The sequence below is a fragment of the Mustelus asterias genome, chromosome 28 (assembly GCF_964213995.1).
Source record: "Mustelus asterias chromosome 28, sMusAst1.hap1.1, whole genome shotgun sequence".
In the NCBI taxonomy this organism is placed as follows: Eukaryota; Metazoa; Chordata; class Chondrichthyes; order Carcharhiniformes; family Triakidae; genus Mustelus; species Mustelus asterias.
In genome coordinates this window covers 13075549-13096214 of record NC_135828.1, presented here as the reverse complement: position 1 = coordinate 13096214, position 20666 = coordinate 13075549, and the positions used below count along the sequence as shown (strand labels likewise).

The 20666-nt window shown below is 41.5% G+C and overlaps 1 protein-coding gene across 15 annotated transcripts in view; it reads right to left on the bottom strand.

Annotated features, from left to right (window-relative positions):
* The window catches only part of dlg5a (discs, large homolog 5a (Drosophila)), a 210359-nt gene that overhangs the window by 156558 nt on the left and 33135 nt on the right, over nucleotides 1-20666 (bottom strand). For all 15 annotated transcript variants that reach the window (XR_013495633.1, XM_078199527.1, XM_078199533.1 and 12 more), the window contains exon 3: nucleotides 8913-9023. Coding sequence is in view for 14 of the 15 variants with exons in the window: in XM_078199527.1 (XP_078055653.1) it covers nucleotides 8913-8931 (19 nt within the window). In the remaining variant the exon portion in view is untranslated. The remainder of the gene's footprint in view (nucleotides 1-8912; nucleotides 9024-20666) is intronic.

The following is a 20666-nucleotide window of genomic DNA, read 5'->3' as shown; positions in this document are numbered from 1 at the left end:
AAGATCAGCCATGATCTTATTGAATGGCAGAGCAGGCTCGAGGGGCCAAATGGCCTACTCCTGCTCCTAGTTCTTACGTTCTTTAAACCCGGTGACTATGTATAATGTCCTAACCAGGTTGGGCGTTGTGGGTTTTAACAAAGCGGAAAGAACATGTTTTGCACGTGTAGATTCAAACTAACACACAAGAGGTTTTATCGAAAGTGATTTTCTCTGCACCGCACAGAGTACAAACTGAAAGTAAAACATCAGCCTATGGCAAAACCCCAATGACATCATCATCAAATCATGTGATCAGCTCTTAAAGCAACCTGCAATCCTTTTAAATATGCTTCATGCTATTATTAAGCCCCGATTTAAATAAAAAAGCATTAGCTGAAAACCATTGTTTATATGCACTGATCCTTAGTGTGTGTAGCAGGAACACTGCTTGCTATCAAAAGCTGGAATAACAGCCACAACATCAGGAAACAAGTTAATAAGAAGGCGTTTCATCCAAATTAATTATGCTACATATATAATACTTTCTATTACCAGTCAAATCCCACTTCATTTAATTTGAAGTGTTGATATTTTTAGAAGGTAATTTTATTATTTCCAGTCCTTTTTTTCCTGCAAGAGTTGCATATTTAATTCCTTTTTTATTCTATCACACACAAAACTAAATTTAATTTCATGGAAATAAAGCATACAATGAGAAAAGCATATTGTGAATTAATCCTGTTCTTTCCAATACATCAGGTACTATTTAGAATCATAGAACGATGCAGCACTGATGGAGACCATTCAACTAATCATGCCAGTGCCAGCTCTATGGTGGAGCTATTAAATTAATCCCACACCCCTGCTATTCCTTATGGCCCTGTAACTTATTCTCCCAAGTGTTTATCAAATTCTCTTTTGAATGTTGTTACTGAATCTGCCTTACCATCCTTTTGGCAATGCATTCTAGTGTGGGGTTTGCACGTTCTCCCCGTGTCTGCGTGGGTTTCCTCCGGGTGCTCTGGTTTCCTCCCACAGTCCAAAGATGCGCGAGTTAGATGGATTGACCATGCTAAATTGCCCCTTAGTGTCAGGGTAGGGTAGATACATGGGGTTATGGGGATAGGGTCTGGGTGGGATTGTGGTCGGTGCAGACTCACTGGGCCAAATGGCCTCCTTCTGCACTGTAGGATTCTATCGCTCACAACTCAGTGTGTAAAACGTTGATCAATCTTCATGTTTAGGACTCACTGACACTTGCACTCCACATAATTCTTTAGTATAAACTGGTTGCCTTCATAACTTTTGGAAACTAAAAATCTTTAGAAGTTAATAGCTATAACTCCTAAGATGATGATGTGGAGATGCCGGCGTTGGACTGGGTGGGTGCAGTAAGAAATCTCACCAGGTTAAAGTCCAATGGGTTTATTTGGAATCACGAGCTTCCACTCACCTGATGAAGGAGCAGTGCTCCGAAAGCTCGTGATTCCAAATAAACCTGTTGGACTTTAACCTGGTGTTGTGAGACTTCTTACTGTTCCAAGATGATGCAAAGTAACCATTTGGAAATTCTAGGATTTCAATCAAAGACAAGAATTCATTCTTTAGCCCTGATCAGTTGTACTCTGTTGTCCAAAGATGTGGGTTCATAGTGCTTATCAAACCATTCATTTATTAATTAAATTAAAATCTTCAAAATTGTTAAACTTTTGTTATGAAAGTCATATTCATCAAGATAAGGAGTGTTATTGGAAATTGAATGCTTTGTATTTAAAACACCCAGAAACAAGACCAACCAATCACAAGCTCCTTTACTCCACTTCAGAAAGCCTGTACCCTCTACCTGCCCTGTTACACCTGCAATATCAAACTACCATAAATTCATGGATATCAAAGAAATGAGTGGTTAACTTAACATAAAGCTTGTGGAAACTGTTCAATAACTCTTCAGTACAGAACATATGAAATACCTTTAAGGCCCAAAGTGGAGCATGCAGGATACCTGGAATCAGCAGTGAAACAGGAGGGCAAGTGGATTAACATATCTAAAGCAAAATAATTAGAAAAAAAATGACCTCCAAAGCTCCCGAAAGGAGAACACGAAAAGGTTCATTAGAATGGATATCAGAACATGCTACGATCAGAACTGCAAATAGAGGTAGAGAAAACAAAAGGGCAAATACAAAGAGTAACAATGAGAAATTCTTAGTTTCAAGATGTAATAAGTAAATGATAATAATAGATGTGAATCGGTTCAAACCAGCATGAGTACAGTACAGTAAACATTCTGTGAGTAAAGACACAAGCAATGTGCCCTCTACAATGTTGTTACAGGAAAAGTGAATGAATGTAGATGAAGGACACAACTCAGAAAATACAGGGCAAGGTGGACAAAATATGTAAATTGCCAGAACAACAGTAGGTGAATCGATAGCGACAAAGACAAGTGCAAAGTACCAGGCATTGGAAAAAAAAGTCAAAACATATTCTATGAATGGTGCTCCATTGCTTTCAGATCTGAAGGTCATCCAACTGTCCAAAGCATCGAAAAGTTCAGGCATCAATGCTGCCTGGAAAACCACGACCTTAATCTCGGGTTTCAGATCCTGGTCCTCAAAAACTTTTTTTGTCAGTTGACCAAAGGCACATTGGAGGCAATGATGACTGGGTCATCTATGTCTGCCATTGCGAAGAAGAGGCTCCTAAGAAAATGATCCACATTTTCCAAAATCTCATCTTTAATATTAATCGAGAGGGGGATATGTTGTGCCGTACGAGCTGCTTGAAAGTGGGTTTTAGTTTTTTGGGTGTTTATCAAGTGGCCCATTTTCTCATCTACTTTTGAAGAAGCAGTCGACAATGACCACTAATGCCATCTGCACACTGGAGTGTAATGAGCGAAGTTAGTTTTGGATTGCAGGCAGTGTAGGTTAAGCGGTTTCCTGTCTGTTCTGTAAATCATCTCCACGCCTGTGGGTAATTTGTGGGGGGTGAGCAGATGGAGAAGATCTTCTCACCCCACAAAAGACTGTGGGGTGAGAAGATGGAGAAGATATGTGCGATTTCGCAGACTTGTTCGACTTCGGTCGTCACTGAGAAAGGGTCTGCAGTGGCTCCGCTGGATCAACACTTGCAGACCATCGTGGCGTAGGCGGAGCGACGAATTTCTGAGGACGGCCAAGTTTGAGGATGCTCCATGAGCCTTCAGGATTGACAGGGTCAAAGTCTTTTGTGAGGTTTAAAGCAGATGGTGCTGTTATTTCCATTTTCTGCTGTGTGAAGATCATACCTGTGGTGCCTCTCGATAGGCGAAAACCACTGTGAATCTGGAAGGAACTCTTCAGCCACTGGGAATAGGCAATTGAGGGGGATCCTTGACAATGAACGTCCATGTGGCATTCAGCAGGGAGACTCCTCTGTGGTTACCGCAACGAGATTTGTCTCCCTTCTTGAATACAGTCACCAAAGCATTCCTGAGGATCCTCCATCCGGCACTTCTTCTCCCAGAAGAGGAATAGGAGGTTGTTCAACCATGTCGGGGTGCTAAAAATTTCATCAGGGATTCCCTCTGCTTTGCTGCTCATCAGCTTTTCCAACTTTGTCCTGGACCATGGTGGTGCAGAGACTGACGGAAATTTGTCACTCCGCCTACTCCACAATGGTATGCAAGTGTTGATCCTTACCCGCGGAGCCGCGACAGACCCTTTCTCAGTGACGACTGAAGTCGAACAAGGCTGTGAAATCGCACATATCTTCTCACCCCACAGTCTTTTGTGAGGTTTAAAGCAGTTGGTGCTGTTATTTCCATTTTCTGCTCTGTGAAGATCATACATGTGGTGCCTCTCGATAGGCGAAAACCACTGTGACTCTGGAAGGAACTCTTCAACCACTGGGAATAGGCAATTGAGGGGGATCCTTGCCAATGAATTGCCCCAAATTGCCCACAGGTATGGAGATAATTTACAGATGGGCTATTGAGGAATGGAGTGATTTTTATTCATTCCTGGGATGTGGGTGTCACTGGCTGGGCCAGTATTTATTGCCCATCCCAAAGTGCCCTTAAACCGAGTGTCTTGCTCGGTTGTTTCAGAGGGCGTTTAAGAGACAACCACATTACTGTGGATCTGGAGTCACGCGTAATCCAGAGCAGGGTAAAGACAGCAGATTTCCTTCGCAAAAAGACATCAGTGAATGAGATGGATTTTTATGACAGTCGACAATGGTTTCATGATCTTCGGTAGACCCTTAATTCCAGATTTTAATCTGGATTCAGATTTCACTTTATGCAAAGTGAGGTTTGAACCCGGGTCCTCAGAGCTGTGTCTCTGGATTACTAGCCCAATGAAAATGCCACTATGCCACCACCTCCCCAGTCGATAAGGAATTTTTCAAAGTGTTTTCTCTGGTGAGCACTGCCTGCCTGTTCCTGACGAGCTCCTCTTCATGCTTGTGTGCTTCGCTCTCACTAGGATGGGCCCTTGAATACTCAGGCTATAGATCATCTTGACAGCACTGAAGAAACAACATATGCCATTGATATCTGCGAGTTGTTGGAGCTCTGCACTCTTTCTATCCACCATTTGTTCCTTATGTCATGGGTTTTGTGCTGCACCATTGCCTTCAGCGGCCTGAAGGACTGCTATTTTTCTCTTGAGATGTAAAGAAGTTTCCAGTCTGCAAAAGGTTTGCACTTACGCTCAATTAGGTCATCCAACTTGTCATGATGCTTCCTGGTAGAGAGGACAAGGACCTCTTCGCATTTGCTTGTAATGTTGGACAGTAGAGTCGATCAGACACTATGAACACACCATAGCTCCTGGTGGCTAGAGGTTAAGGTTGGCAGTGAATCACTGACTGAGAAGAGCCACGCAGGGAGTTCTTTGATGCTTTCGATGTTAATTTCTTTGTGGCATTGCTTCTGTTTCCTCTGTTGTTTGGGGGGTCTGGCTGATGGAGATGGTAAATCAGTTCAACAGTCATTGTTGGTACCTGCCATGCCACAGGTGATGTGGACATCCATGCGGTCCCTTGCTTAAGCAATTTAGTAGTTGAGCAGGTATCAATGTTTGGACCCTGGGTGTTGCCAAGAGGTCTTCTGCTTGCTGCTCCGGCAGAACAGATGATTAATAATGACAAGGTCACATCCCAGACATTTTGTCAAGAGGAGGACTATAGAACCATAGAATCCTACAGTGCAGAAGGAGGCCAATCAGCCCATCGAATCTGCACCGAACACAATCCCACCCAGTTCCGATTCCCATAACCCAATGTATTTACCCTAGCTCGTCCCCCTGACACTAAGGGGCAATTTAGCATTGCTAATCCACCTAACCCGAACACCTTTGGACTGTGGGAGGAAACCAGAGCACTTGGGGTCTTTAGGGTGTTTTTGATAGATGAGGTGAGATGACCCAAGAGGCCTCCATAAATGACTGCAAAAAATCTCTCAGATTTTGACCACCGTGAATCTAAGTTTCTCAGTCTCACAAACAAAACTGATTTAAAAAGCTACCATCTACATCAAACATTCCTTTCCCCATCTCCTCTTCATCATCTTTATTAGAGCTAGGTTTTTCAAACTGTTCTTATAATTAGGAGTTTCAATATCATCTGAATAATTCTTCGCTATAATTTCTATAATTAATAGGCGGCACAGTGGTTAGCACTGCTCTCTCAGCTCCTGGGTTCGATTCCCGGCTTAGGTCACTACCCGTGTGGAGTCTGCACGTCCTCCCTGTGTCTGTGTGGGTTTCCTCCAGGTGCTCCGGTTTCCTCCCACACTCCAAAGATGTGTGGGTTAGATGCACTGGTTAAGCTAAATTGCCCCTTAGTGTCCCAGGATGCGTAGGTTGGAGGTATTAGCGGGGTAAATAGGTGGGATTACAGGGATAGGGCCTGGGTGGGATTGTTGTCAGTGCAGACTCAAAGGACTGAATGGCCTCCTTCTGTACATCTGTATCATTTCAAAATCCATGGCTTTTTGAGATATAGCCTCAGCAATTATTTGAGTGATTTATTATAATATCCTTTGATTTGTGATTAAACAGACTAGGGACGCATCTCTGAACCAGATTTATTTAACTCACAAATCTTTCTTCTTTTCCACATCAATCAATAGAAACTCATCCATTATGTACACAGTCCTGGTCCCCTGAACCAATATTAATTACTTTAAACTTCCCCATATTAAATACTATTTGGCATTTGGTTAGCCAACTTTATAATTTGTTTATTTTCTATTTCTAAACTATACACCTGATCACAAGGTTCAGTGTCATCAGCAACATACAGCTGTATCCAAATATCATGCAAACGCAAAGGTTAGCTCATGTTGTAGCTTTCGATGTGTTTACACTACAACTTCAATGTTGATGATATCGCTACCATTCTGCAACACCATTGAACCTGTGGCCCAAGTCTGGAATCAGGGTCCAACATAAGAGTCTCCCTGTGACAGCCAGTGTCATGGATTCTTAAGTTTGACATTGTGTGGAGCATAACTTTGGAAGGTTAATAAGTACCCAATTGTCCCTTGAAGGTGCTGGCTACTTTGTAAATTAAATATAAAGTCCCACTGTTCACAGGGGTTCGCTCCCACAAAACCTTGTGAACGGCCAAAATGGCAAAAGACAAACACATTGGAGTCGATTAGATAGGTTTCTGCAAGGACAGGATTGGCTTGTGCAGTTGCTGTATATCAAATTATGGAATAAGAATTGATGTTCAGAGTGACTTGGATGGACTCATACAGGAAACACAAATTGCATGTCAGCATGCAATTAGGGAAGCAAATGGCAAGGGGATTGGAGTACAAGAATAAATAAATCTTGCTACAATTGTACAGGGCTTTGATGAGAACACACTTAGAATAGGGTATGTTAGAAGTAGAAATGGTCGAGAGCTTCAAGATTTTAGGTGTCCAGATCACCAACAACCTGGCCTGGTCCCTCCATGCCGACGCCATAGTTAAGAAAGCCCACCAACACTTCTACTTTCTCAGGCATGTCCGCTTCGACTCTCACCATCTTTTCCAGATGCACCTTAGAAAGCATTCTTTCTGGTTATGTCACAGTTTGGTGTGGCTCCTGCTCTGTCCAAGACCGCAAGAAACTACAAAGGGTCATGAATGAAGCGCAGTCCATCACACAAACCAGCCTCCCACCCACTGACACTGTCCACACTTCCCACTGCCTTGGAAAAGCAGCCAACATAGTTAAGGACCTCACTCGCCCTGGACATTCTCTCTTCCAACTTCTTCCGTTGGGGAAAAAGATACAAAAGTCTGAGGACACGTGCCAACCGACTCAAGCTTCTTCCCTGCTGCTGTCAGACTTTTGAATGGACCTACCTCGCATTAAGTTGATCTTTCTCTACACCCTAGCTATGACTGTATCACTACAATCTGCACTCTCTCCTTTCCTTCTCTATGAACGGTATGCTTTGTCTGTATAGCGTGCAAGAAACAATACATTTCACTGTATGCTAATACATGTGACGATAATAAATCAAATCAAGTATATTGCACTTCAAAAATATTACACTGGTTGTGAAGTGCTTTGGCACTACATAAATGGAAGTCTTTGTCCCTCATTATAGCAGACTATCAAGGCAGGCACGACTGTACACAGTACATTTACCCATGGATCTCCTTTCTCATTCGCAAAGTAATCTGCGAAACATGACTCCATAGGATAAGCTGCACTTGGACAAAGGGAGCAAGGTAGAACATTGTATTTCATTGTATACAATCAGGCTTGTCCACAGCTTCTCAAACTCCGTTAATAAATTACTCATACTGTGTGAAGAAAAGGAACAACCACACAAAGGTGATCCTATCAGAATTCACCAAATGATCACTAATCTTATTTACCTACATTATTAAATTCATCCTTCATGTCTTCAACACAAACTACGTTAAACACTTTTTCTAATCTAAAAGCACCACCAAAACCTTTAAATTTTCCCCCTGAACAGCAGTTGAACACGAGGCCTTGCTTAAAAGGAATAAAATGGCTTTATTTGCTCAGCATATCATGGGGTGGGCACAATGTGTAGCGGTAGCCGCATAAGGGTCATGAGTATACCAGGGGAACTTGCGAAACTGAACTAACTAAAACTTGGTCAACGGCGGATTAAAATCAGAGAAAATGACAATGCAAGCTTCTCATTAAATCCCAGCTGGGTCACTAATCCTCCTCAGGGAAGTGCACCTACACACAGGTTTAGTTCCAAATGATGTGCTTGTATCTGAAGTAGCCTCGCAAGCCACACGATTGTGCAATAAACAATAAAATGTGCATTTTGCTGGCGCCTTTTAACATAACAGAACATCCTAAGGTACTTCACGGGGGGTATTATAAAATAAAATGACATCAAATCACATGAGGAGATAAGAAGGCAGAAGACCAAAAACCTGGTCAGAGAGATAGGTTTTGAAGAGTGGCTGAAACAAACTAAGTTGGTAAAGAGGTGGAGAAATTTAGCGGCACAATTCCAGACATTCAGAGCTTTGTGCCCAAGCAACTCAATGCATGGCCAATTATAACTGAGCAACTAAAATCGGGGATGCTCTAGAGGCCAGGGTTAGAGGGGAGCAGATATTTGGGAGGGTTATGGAGCTGGAGGAGATTACGGAGATAGGGAGGGATGAATCCATGCAGGAATCTGAAAACATGGATGACAACTTTAAAATTGGGATGCCCCTTGACAACCTTGGCAGTTACCCATTTCTGGGAATAAATAAAAGGATTCCCAACACTGAATTTGGACTGTAACTTTTAAAACAGAAATACTATTCATTTAAATATGCCACCTTTTCATCAAACAGAAACATCAATTATTTTTTGCAGTCTGAATTGCTAACCTTGCATCATTTAAACATAGCCTTATAAACCTATTGCAGCTGTACTAAATATTCAAAACATACTCACCAACACAATCCTCAGCCATGCTGCTTTTACCACATTTTGCTTTGGTCTGGGAGATTCAGGTTGCAACTTTCCAATTTCTTAGTGTAACAGTAGTGCCATTCATGCTTCTTTCTGTAACGGAATCAAACACAATGTTCTTATCTAAAACGTGCCTACAAATACATACAGAAACCAAACAAAGTGAAACCATTGGATTACTAAATTACTCTTCCAGATAACAGAAAATCTACTTATTTATTAGCAAGTGATTTACAAGAGATTGGGACATAATTTAAGAAGCAAAGTTTCAAATATGCTGTAACGGAACTCATCACAAGGTGGTGTAAATGTAAGAATAAACAATGTCATGGAGGTTTACAGCATGGAACATTGCTTATCCTTACAATGATTTCTATAACATTCTCTTCAGTTAAATACTTGGCATCATGGGATTTACGGAGATAGGGAGGGATGAATCCATGTGGTCGTAAGGGAAGTGAAACTCTTAATCAGAACTGGAGCATATCATTGAAATAATCTTTGATTGAATAATTTATATTATAACTATAATAATAATCAATGCTGGATCCACTGTTATTTGTTATTTATATTAATGATATGGATGTGAATTTAAGAGGCATGTTTAGTGAGTTTGCAGATGACACCAAGATTGGTGGCATAATGGAGAGTGAAGAAGGTTATCTCGGATTGCAGCGGGATCTTGATCAATTGGGCCAGTGGGCCGATGAATGGCAGATGGAGTTCAATTTAGATAAATGTGAGGTGATGCATTTTGGTAGATTGAATCAGGGTAGGGCCTACTCAGTTAATGGTAGGGCGTTGGGGAGAGTTATAGAACAAAGAGATCTCTAAGAGTATAGGTTCATAGCTCCTTAAAAGTGGAGTCACAGGTGGATAGGGTGGTGAAGAAGGCATTCGACATGCTTGGTTTCATTGGTCAGAACATTGAATGCAGGAGTTGGGATGTCTTGTTGAAGTTGCACGAGACATTAGTAAGGCCACACTTGGAATATTGTGTACAGTTCTGGTCACTCTATTATAGAAAGGATATTATTAAACTAGAAAGAGTGCAGAAAAGATTTACTAGGATGCTACCGGGACTTGATGGTTTGAATTATAAGGAGAGGCTGGACAGACTGGGAGTTTTTTCCCTGCGGCGTAGGAGGCTGAGGGGTGATCTTATAGAGGTCTATAAAATAATGAGGGGCATAGATAAGGTAGATAGTCAACATCTTTTTTCCAAAGGTAAGGGAGTCTAAAACTAGAAGGCATAGGTTTAAGGTGAGAAAGGAAACCATAGAAACCCTACAGTGCAGAAAGAGGCCATTCGGCCCATCGAGTCTGCACCGACCACAATCCCACCCAGGCCTTACCCCCATATCCCTACATATTTACCTGCTAATCCCTCTAACCTACGCATCTCAGGACACTAAGGGGCAATTTTAGCATGGCCAATCAACCTAACCCACACATCTTTGGACTGTAGGAGGAAACCGGAGCACCCGGAGGAAACCCACGCAGACACGAGGAGAATGTGAAAACTCCACACAGACAGTGACCCAAGCCGGGAATGGAACCCAGGTCCCTGGAGCTGTGAAGCAGCAGTGCTAACCACTGTGCTACTGTGCCGCCCGTGGAGAGATACAAAAGGGTCCAGAGGGGCAATCTTTTCATTCAGAGGGTGGTGAGTGTCTGGAACGAGCTGCCAGAGGCAGTAGTAGAGGCGGGTACAATTTTGTCTTTTAATAAGCACTTAGACAGTTAGTGGGCAAGATGGGTATAGAGGGATATGGGCCAAACGTGGGTAATTGGGACTTGCTTAGTGGTAAAAACTGAGCGGCATGGACAAGTTGGGCCGAAGGGCATGTTTCCATGCTGTAAACTTCTATGACTCTATAACTGCAATACTTTTTCCAAATTAAATAACAAATTCATGGACTCCTGTAATAATCATCCTGAACAAAATTGGATACTTGCTTATGAATGCTAATAGAAGAGGGCTGGAGCTAGGGCACCTTCTTCGTAGGGAGACTTGAGGGAAAATTTAAAAGATAGCTTCGACAAATTCTTATATTGCCATGGCAAATTGAAGAACACCCTAATTTATGTGGAGGAGGAAAAAAATTGAAGGCAGTTCAATCCTGCTGATATTAATCGCTCCAAAGAGCCATTGAAGCAAATAGAACACCTTCGTGATAAATAATCAAACTAAGTTTTTACAGCTGGGAGGTGAGTAATTTGAGCCCCAACACCTGGATAACTCAGGCAAATAAAAGCACGTGGAATTTAAATTTAAATTTGCTTAAATGAGAAAAGTGAAGATACAGAGGTTTTACTTCTCAAATTATCTACATTATTCAGGTAGATAAATTCAGCATTTGAAATCACATTACAAACAGTTTCTGATTTGAGCTATACCAGTGAAACCAATACTCTACCAGGCCTTATTACCTCAACTCAAAGCATAACCACACAAATGCAAACCCTTTATTTTACAGTTACTTCTTTACGGACACACAGAAATAATATTTTTACTGGTTCAAGTTCAATACAGTCATGCCCAGTATCATCAAACTCCATGGCAGCTCTGTCACTGCTTAAGCCTGCTTTTGGTAATTATTAATGGTCTAGCTTAAAATAGTGTTGGCTGAAAACAAAATTGTTTTCTCAGCAGCAAGTATTATTATAAGCTACACCAATCACAGAGGAAATTTTTGACCTATCTGTAACTTATTTGCCATATGTCTGTCGTGAAACCCATTGTTACCATAAAACCTAGAAACTGCTACTGTGTGTAGATATAATAAATATAAAATAACAAAACACAACAAAAATTACAATTGGAAATCTTAGCTTAGAAAAAGGTGACAAATAGAAATGGTTCAATTGCCACTTTTACACTTAATCTGAATCCCTCTGAGATTACATAAATTTATAGACAAATGCTTGGGAGCAAATACAAATCCTATTTTTGTTTTTTCTAATATGCACTTTATCGTATGTTGAAAGAAGTTCTATTTCATGCATGAAATGTATAATATATAAACTTACTGCAAAATAACAAAAAGGATTTATCTTTCTGCCAATTCTTCACATCTCATCTCATGCCAAAGATCTTTAAAAGTAGCAAATCTTACTCGATCGGTTCGGATAACATCTACCCACAACTTTTATCAGAAGCACTAATGTTAACCACAGGAAAGTATGTGGCGCAGTTTTGAGTGGAAGACACAATTCACCGCAGTCCTTTCTTACAAGAAGAGGGTTATTAGGTACACACAAGGAGACCACAACGCTGACAAGACTCCAGTTCCTTGTAAAATGGCTAAGTAAAACCACCGACAAAAGCCTTGCCTACTTATTTTAATGTACTTTGCAGATTTCGATGGTAATTGCAACACCAAAAGGTCAAAGCGATAAAATATAAAAATCTCCTCCCCCGTAAAGTTATTCATCTTAAAAGGTGCATCAGACAAAGAAAGGCAGGAACTATATTAAGTGCAGTGCTCAGTTTGGTTTGCGCTCTAAGCTACTGGTTGCCAAGACTGAATCGCTTTCACTGTTTACCTTGGACTCGTTTTATTGACCCTCATACCTTTTCGGTTTTCATTATTTGACATCATTCAGTTGCAGAGAAAGTATTTTTCTCTCGTTGTCCAAAGACCATATTGACCTTAATCCATCATATTAATCAAAGTACACAACTGCATTTTAATCTCTTCATTTGGCTAGATTTTTGGCCAGGCCAATGTGCATTCTAATTCTGAACACAAAGAGCATTTTTCCAGCTTATTTATTTCCCCACTTTGTTCACAAACTCACCCCTCCCGTGTAATCTTATTTTGGAGAAAGCTGTTCATGCTACACTGGTCAATCATTTTCTCATCCTGCTGACCACACACCGGCTGTACTGGAATGGCTACTCACTGGAACACAAAAACAGTCCTGCAACAAATTGGTCAAATGGGAGAAGGAGGAACCTCCTTTATTCTAGTCAAGACAACACAGCTGAAATTGGTAACTAAGTAGAGGGTTGCCAGCTTAAACTGCGACTTTCCAGTTGCCATTCTTGTAATATTGCACATAAAATAGAAATTGTAACCAAGACAAACAAAAATGTTTTGCTTAGTTACGACTTTATGGCTGTTCCCTACAATCCAACCACAGGTAAGAATTTAACACCCACCTACAGCCACAGTCTTGGACCAAGCTTAGCTTGACTCTTGCACCTTCTACTTACTGGCCTGTAAAGCTTGATGGAGAAGCCAGGTGGCTCTGAAATACACAGACTGTGTAATTTATTCCACAGTGTCTATGACAGTCAGTGGTTTATTAATGTAGTTAAGTTATTCAAAAGCGAGGAAACATCAGTAATAGCCATCAGCCACATTTCAGGATCAGTGACTGTTGAAATCTGAAGGTCAGCTTGGTATTATCAAGAGTCTCAGCCTGCGTTAGTTTCTGTAGCAGAAAGAAAATAAAGGATAAAAGTACTTTGGATAGCAGTGGTTAGCGCTGCTGCCTCACAGCGCCAGGGACCCTGGTTCAATTCCGGCCTCAGGTGACTGTGTGTGGAGTTTGTACATTCTCCCCGTGTCTGCGTGGGTTTCCTCCGGGGCTCCAGTTTCCTCCCACACTCCAAAGATGTGCGGGTTAGGTTGATTGGCTGTGTTAAATTGCCCCTTAGTGTCAGGAGGACTAGCAGGGTAAATACATGGGGTTATGGGGATAGGGCATGAGTGGGAGTGTTGTCGGTGCAGACTCAATGGGCCAAACGGGCTCCCTCTGCACTGTATGATTTCTATGATTCTATGATCTACATATCCTCCAAATCACTATGATTGCACTGTTTCGTTATTGTAAGAGCATCGCATCCTGTAATTCCCTATTGAACACCATTGTGAGAGAATAATCATCACAAGGACTACAATTGTTCAAGTAGAAAGACCACCACCACCTTCTGAGGGTAATAAATATGACAGTGGCAGCCTCACCTACATCCCAAGAGCAAATTCAAAAAACAAAAGATAAACATTAGGCAGTGACACCTTTTGTTTTATTTCTAATGAGTTGGGTAACTATGATAAGGTCATTTCATGCTATGACAACTGCATAAAGCTGATTGGAGAGATTCACAAGGAGTTGCTGGAAAGAATGTCATGATGGCGTTTGAGATGAAAGTATGCATCTTTGGGCCTAAAGGAAGCAGGCATTCTGCCACACTTATAACTATATATGCATACTTATAGTAACGTTGGTTTATTCACATACTCACCTTTACGGGGACTTGCACTTATATAGCACAGAATGTAAAAAATGACTGGTGTTGAAGGAGGATGTGTGGCAGACTATGTCAAAGGCTGCAAATAAGTGGGAAAGGACAAAGAAAGATACTACATCGTGATCATACTTAAAAAAGATGTCGTTTGCGACTCTGATAAGGTCATTTCATGCTATGACAACTGCATAAAGCTGATTGGAGCGATTCAAAAGGTGTCGCTGGGAAGAATGTCATGATGGGGTTTGAGAAGAAAGTACGCATCTTTGGCCCTAAAGGAAGCAGTCATTCTGCCACACTTGTAAATGCAAATCACCAATTTCTCATTCCAAAGGGTTCAAGAATATGTGAAATTGCATCGCGAATACTGTGTGCAGTTTTGGTCTCCTTGTTTAAGGAAGCATGTGAACGGGTTGGGAGGCGGTTCAGCCGAGGTTTGCTAGATTGATACCTGGAATGAGTGAGCTGTCAAATAAGGGTTGGTTGAACAGGCTGGGCCTGTTTCCACAAGCGTTTAGAAGAATGAGGGGTGATTTGATTACGGTATACAAGGTCCTGAATGCTACTGACAAGGCAGACATGGAAATGATGTTCCCTCTTGTGGGTGAGTCCAGAACTAGGGGGGCACAGTTTAAAATTAGCGGCTGCCCTTATAGGACAGAGGGGAGGAGAATTTCTTTCTCTAAAGAAGGTTGTGCAACTTTGGAACTCTGTTTCAGAAAACGATGGAAGTGGGATCACTGAATATTTTTAAGACAGGTAGATAGATTTTTGCTGAGCAAGGAATCAAATGTCATTGGGGGATTGATGGAGTATGTAAAACTCAATGCAAACATGATCTTATTGAATGGTGGAGCAGACTCAAGGGGCCAAAAGGCCTGATTCTGCAATCATTCTGTATGTTCGTAAGGATGAAAAGTATGCTAATTGGAAAATTCACATTGAAGATTTATTACAAAACGTTTTAAATTCAGACAGCTGAGTACTTGGCATGGAATTATTCTTCCTCTCTCCCTGCTCCCCAAGGTGTACTTGAAAGTGAAATAATCTTACCTAGTAAAACATTCTTTCCCATCACTGCAGAAACACGCCATTCTTATAACTACCGCATTGCATCACTTCAACCATTCTCAGGTACTGCCCAAAGCCAGAATTTAGCGGCAAGATCCACAAATCGACAACGTAGTTCTTTGTTCAATACAACATAACAGTTAACCCCACATATATATAACCCGCTGATACGCACAGATGTTTGCTCACAATCTTTAACTGCATTTTTAATCTTGTGCTTGGTTTCTCCAATTCTTCATAGTTCAGCCAACCCCAACAATGCAGTTAGCAGGTGGCTGTACACAGTGGCACTACTTAGCGTGGTCAATTTGGCGATGATTGGACAATTCCGCTCACCCCAATCACGTCCCGAGACCCCACCCCAACTAATTGGCTGCCACCAAAAGAGAAAATGCTGGAAAATCTCAGCATGTTTGGCAGCACCTGTAAGGAGAGAAAAGAGCTGACGTTTCGAGTCCAAATGACCTTTTGCCAAAGCTGAGATTTTCCAGCATTTTTTCTTTTGGTTTCAGATTCCAGCATCCGCAGTAATTTGCTGTTAATTGGCTGCCACAGTGGTTTGAATAGATGCTGAGAAAAATGCTGTCTAATTGATTTAAATAACTCAGGAGATTGGCTGATATTATGATGGTTTCAGGGCATTTACAGCTTTGATCCATTCCTCCTTTCCTTCTTTTGAAAACTGGGACCTTGTCGCCACTTAAGCTATGATGCTACTTATTCCTTAGAGCTTCAGAATTCAGATGCGCTGAGGAACTGCGATATCAGTTCAATGTTATGTAAAGTTTGAAACCATAAGGTTTGCAGTCTGAACTCGCAGCTAAGTTCCACTGAAATAGTGCTGTGACCGAGTTGAGCTTTTCAGCAACAGCTTGGCCACATCCCTGTAACAGTAATCTAGTGCTTGGACCAAAGCTTCGAAACAAAGGAACTGGTGCAATACAACATTAGCATCTCAATAAGTGCGGTTTTACTTTTTAATTGAGGATAAATTTAAAGACTGTAAAATAGGTAATCTATTGGTCAACACAACTATCCAAGAGCACCGCCAAGTCAAATTCAGGATGTTTAAGTATTATTGTCCAGTCACAAACTCAAAATGCAGGCTCCTACAGCTGGCAACCACATCAGCACAAACCTGATGGGTTTTTTTTCAGACTTTGATCCAGACTATCCAGTGAGCCTCCCAGAACATCAATTACCTCACTAGGGCAGTCGTAGCTGAGAGATCTCTTTTACTTCCTGTTTTTCTTCTTTATTCTTTCATGGGATGTGGGCATTGTTGGCAAGACCAGCATTTATTGCCCATCCTTAATTGTCCTTGAACTCAGTGGCTTGCTTCGGCCATGTCAGAGGGCAGTCGGCCACATTGAACCAAAGATGCGCAGGTTAGGTGGATTGGCCATGCTAAATTGCCCCTTAGTGTTAGGGGTACTAGCGAGGGTAAATGCATGGGATTATGGGGATAGGGCCTGGGTGGGATTGTGGTCGGTGCAGACTCAATGGGCCGAATGGCCTCCTTCTGCACTGCAGGGATTCTATGATTCCTGTTGGTCTGGATTCACATGTAGGCCTGGCTGGGTAAGGATTGCAGATTTTATTCCCTAAAGGAAATTTGTGAACCAGTTGGGTTTTTACAACAACTGACAGTAGTTGTCACGGTTACCATTACTGAGACTAGCTTTTTCAATTCAACATTTATTTAATTGGATTCCAATTCCACCAACTACCATGGTGGGATTTGAACCTCTGTACCCTGAGCATTAGCCTAGGTCTGTGGATTGCTAGTCCAATTACATTACACTACACCATTACTTCCGCATATACACCACTATCTCCCCATGTTACAGCAATTTTGCAATGCATGTTAATAACATGACTATTTTGTGCATGCACGTTGATCTAAATGTGCAGGCAGTCCTGCATGTTTACAAAATGTTGGGCACCCCAATGCAGCCAGTCGATTGGACAGCATATTAAATAACTAGAAATGTGATAGCAACTTAATTAGCTCACTCGACCATGACTCATAATTAAATAGCTTTTCCATACCTTAATCAGGATAAATGTGACATGGCAAGGGTTCAAGTGAACACGTGAATTTATGCAAGAGGGAGCCGTAACACTTACACAAAATTACACTAAATCAAAATGTACTGATTAAATCAAAAGCATCACCATATGGATTTTGAGGGAAAAGCAGAAATGATAGGAACAGTGAGTACAGCAGAAAATGAAAACACTATACTTTGGAACTTCATCAGAATGTGACTGTTGAGAAGGAATCATAGAATCATACAGAGCAGGAGACAACCATTTGGCCCAATGGGTAACAGCTGGCTACCTGGACAGCTATCCCATTAATCCCACGATCCTGCCCTTTCACCAAAGCCCTTCAAATGTCTGCTTTTCAAGTCTAAACCTTCTTGAAAGTTACTAATGGATTGACTCTGCTTCCGACACCCATTGATGCAGTGTATTCCAGTTCATAACGAGCTGCATAAAAATGTTTTGCCTCATCTTCCCTGGGTCCTTTTTGCAAATCACCTTAAATCTGTGTCCTCTGGTTACCAACCTTACCCACCTGGGACATCCTTCATAATGTGTGGAGCGCAGAATTGGAGACAATATCCGACTGTGTAGAAAGTGTATATTCAGGGCAAAAACTAGGCATGCCCGAAAATGAAGTGCCAACCCAGTAAAGCTACAACACAGGGCTACTTTGTGCGATGCTCTTTTGGAGAGTGGGCGCAGACTCGATTTTTGATTTGATTTATTATCGTCACATGTGTTACTATAGAGTTTCTTGCACTACACAGACAAAGCATACCGTACATAGAGGAGGAGAGGATGCAGAATGTAATGAGACCAAAAAATAGAATTAGAGGGTATGCTGGGCACAGCTTGTAAGAAGTCGCCATGCTCCGGTGCCATGTGTTGAATAGCCTCCTTCTGCACTGTAGGGATTCTATGGCGCCTGTCTGCTGAACATACTACGGGCAGAGTTTTAACAACACCAGGTTAAAGTCCAACAGGTTTATTTGGTAGCAAACACCATTAGCTTTCGGAGTGCTGCTCCTTCGTCAGATGGAGTGGAAATGTGCTCTCAAACAGGGCACAGAACCCACTCCACATCAGAACATACTATGGGCAGAGCTAAGCAACCCCACAACCAATGGATCAGATTATTCTTTTGCGGCCTATGCTATTCCTGATCTGTGGGTGCTTGATGCTGACTCTAGCTGTCAAAATCAAAAAATGTTCAGCGCAGCAGTGATACTAGACTTTAATAACCACAAGTACATTTTTAAAGAGAGTCCATTCTGAATTGCTTTGCTAACGAAGCGCCAATATTAATTCTGTGCAGTTTTCACTATATTTTTGCATGGGTGAGTTTCAAGTGCTGATATTGTACCTTGAATTGTATGGCAATAACTTGTACAGTCAGTTGCCATAGTGACAGGTAGGATACTGAGAGATGTAGAGCCACTATGAGGATACTCAATTGATATGTTATGTCAGCTGCACTGAACAAGTTTTGATTGTAGTGCTCGCACTGCACAATTCACAGAGTAATTAGGCTAAAGTTGCCATGGTTACTGCTGCCACTGGATGGTGTAGCAAGCAAGTGCACAAAGGTTTAATTTCTTCTCCCACTTCTGCCAGTGGCTCTCTGCAGCGCAATGCCAGTCTAGTAATTATCTCATCTACATGGGATAAAATTTGTATTCCAATCATATGATAAACAGTTATCACATTACTAGAAACTAAGGATACTTTTAGTAAATGAACAGAAAACCAGAATTTCTTCATCCGTCGCTCCATTAATTTTGTCAATTTTAGAATCAGTTAACATTCGTAAAACAAAAGTGGCAATTTTCCATTTTTGTCCTCCCCATTAGCCATGTAGAGGTGCATTTTCAGGCACTGGATAATTTGTTGATAGTCCATTCGAATCCTGAGTGCACTCAGGACAGCTAAGTTTTGACAAAGGTCTGTTGTTCCGGGCCAGCCCTTCCATTTTTCCAGTGGTGGAACCTGTTGGCCCACTACTACAGAGCAACCCTGTGAAGCAACAGACACTTACCATGACCTTAGCTAGCAATTAACAAACTGGTGTAGAATTACATACAAACGTTCTGATGGGGCATGTGGAGCCTGAACTATTGCACATATAGCCAAGTTCACATTTTATATATTTTATCATAGTTCAGTGGGACCGCTCGCATGGAACTTTATGCTGAAAACAAAAATCACAAACCAATTACTCCGCCCCACCCCCCATGAATAAACATGACCACGGCTAGGTTCCTTTTACGCGAGGCTGGAGCAGTCTGCATTTGAAACTGTCTCAGGCTGATAATAGTTTCAATCCCTCATGTCCATAGCTGGGGCATTGTGCAAGATGAGAAAGTTGCTGAAATTTAAACTGACAACAAACTTACAATTTTTGAGAATAGAAATATTGAAATGGGCATGCTATGATGTAAGAGTAGCCAAATTTATGGGCAGACATTAAACTGCTGGCAATGGGAATCTCTGATACTTGTCTGGCTGTTCATACGTGAAAAAATACACTCATTTTAACACTTAATAACTCACATTGACTGATTCTCTATGTTAAAGCTATATATAACTTTTGTAATGCACATACTGCCAATAAGAAAAACAAATCAATAATTTAATAAACATGAAAACATTTCTACATCAACATTTTATCTATTTAGGTTTAGCCCCTAAACGAGTAGTTTAGCTTGTGTATGCACAGTCCAACATAAGAATGATGATAAACACGCAAATTAACTCAGCTGGCGATGCAGAGCAACGCCAACAGCGCGGGTTCAATTCCCGTACCGGCTGAAGCTATTCACAAAGGCCCACCTTCGCAACCTTGCCCCTCGCCCGAGGTGTGGTGATCCTCAGGTTAAATCGCCACCAGTCAGCTCTCCCCCCTCAAAGGGGACAGCAGCCTATGGTCATCTGTTTCCACTAGTGGGAGAAACTAGAACTCAAGGGCACAACCTCAGAGTGAAGGCCGCTCCTTTAAAACTGAGATGAGGAGTAATTTCTTCAGCCAGAGGGTGTTGAATCTGTGGAACTCATTGTCACAGAGGGCTGTGGAGGCCAGGTTATTGAGTGTCTTTAAGACAGAGATAGATAGGTTCTTGATCAATAAGAGGATCAAGGGTTACAGGGAGAAGGCGGGAGCATTATTCCATTACATCTTCACCTCTGCATTAAAGTTCCAGTCAACAGCATAGCCACTTGCCTATTTATAAGAAACAACATTATAAAGGATTTGCAATTCAATTGCAAGTAGAACAATTCTGACGAACAAAATTCAATACAGACAGAAAACTTCTAACAATAAACTATAGTCAATTTTACGGAATAAAGAAAATATT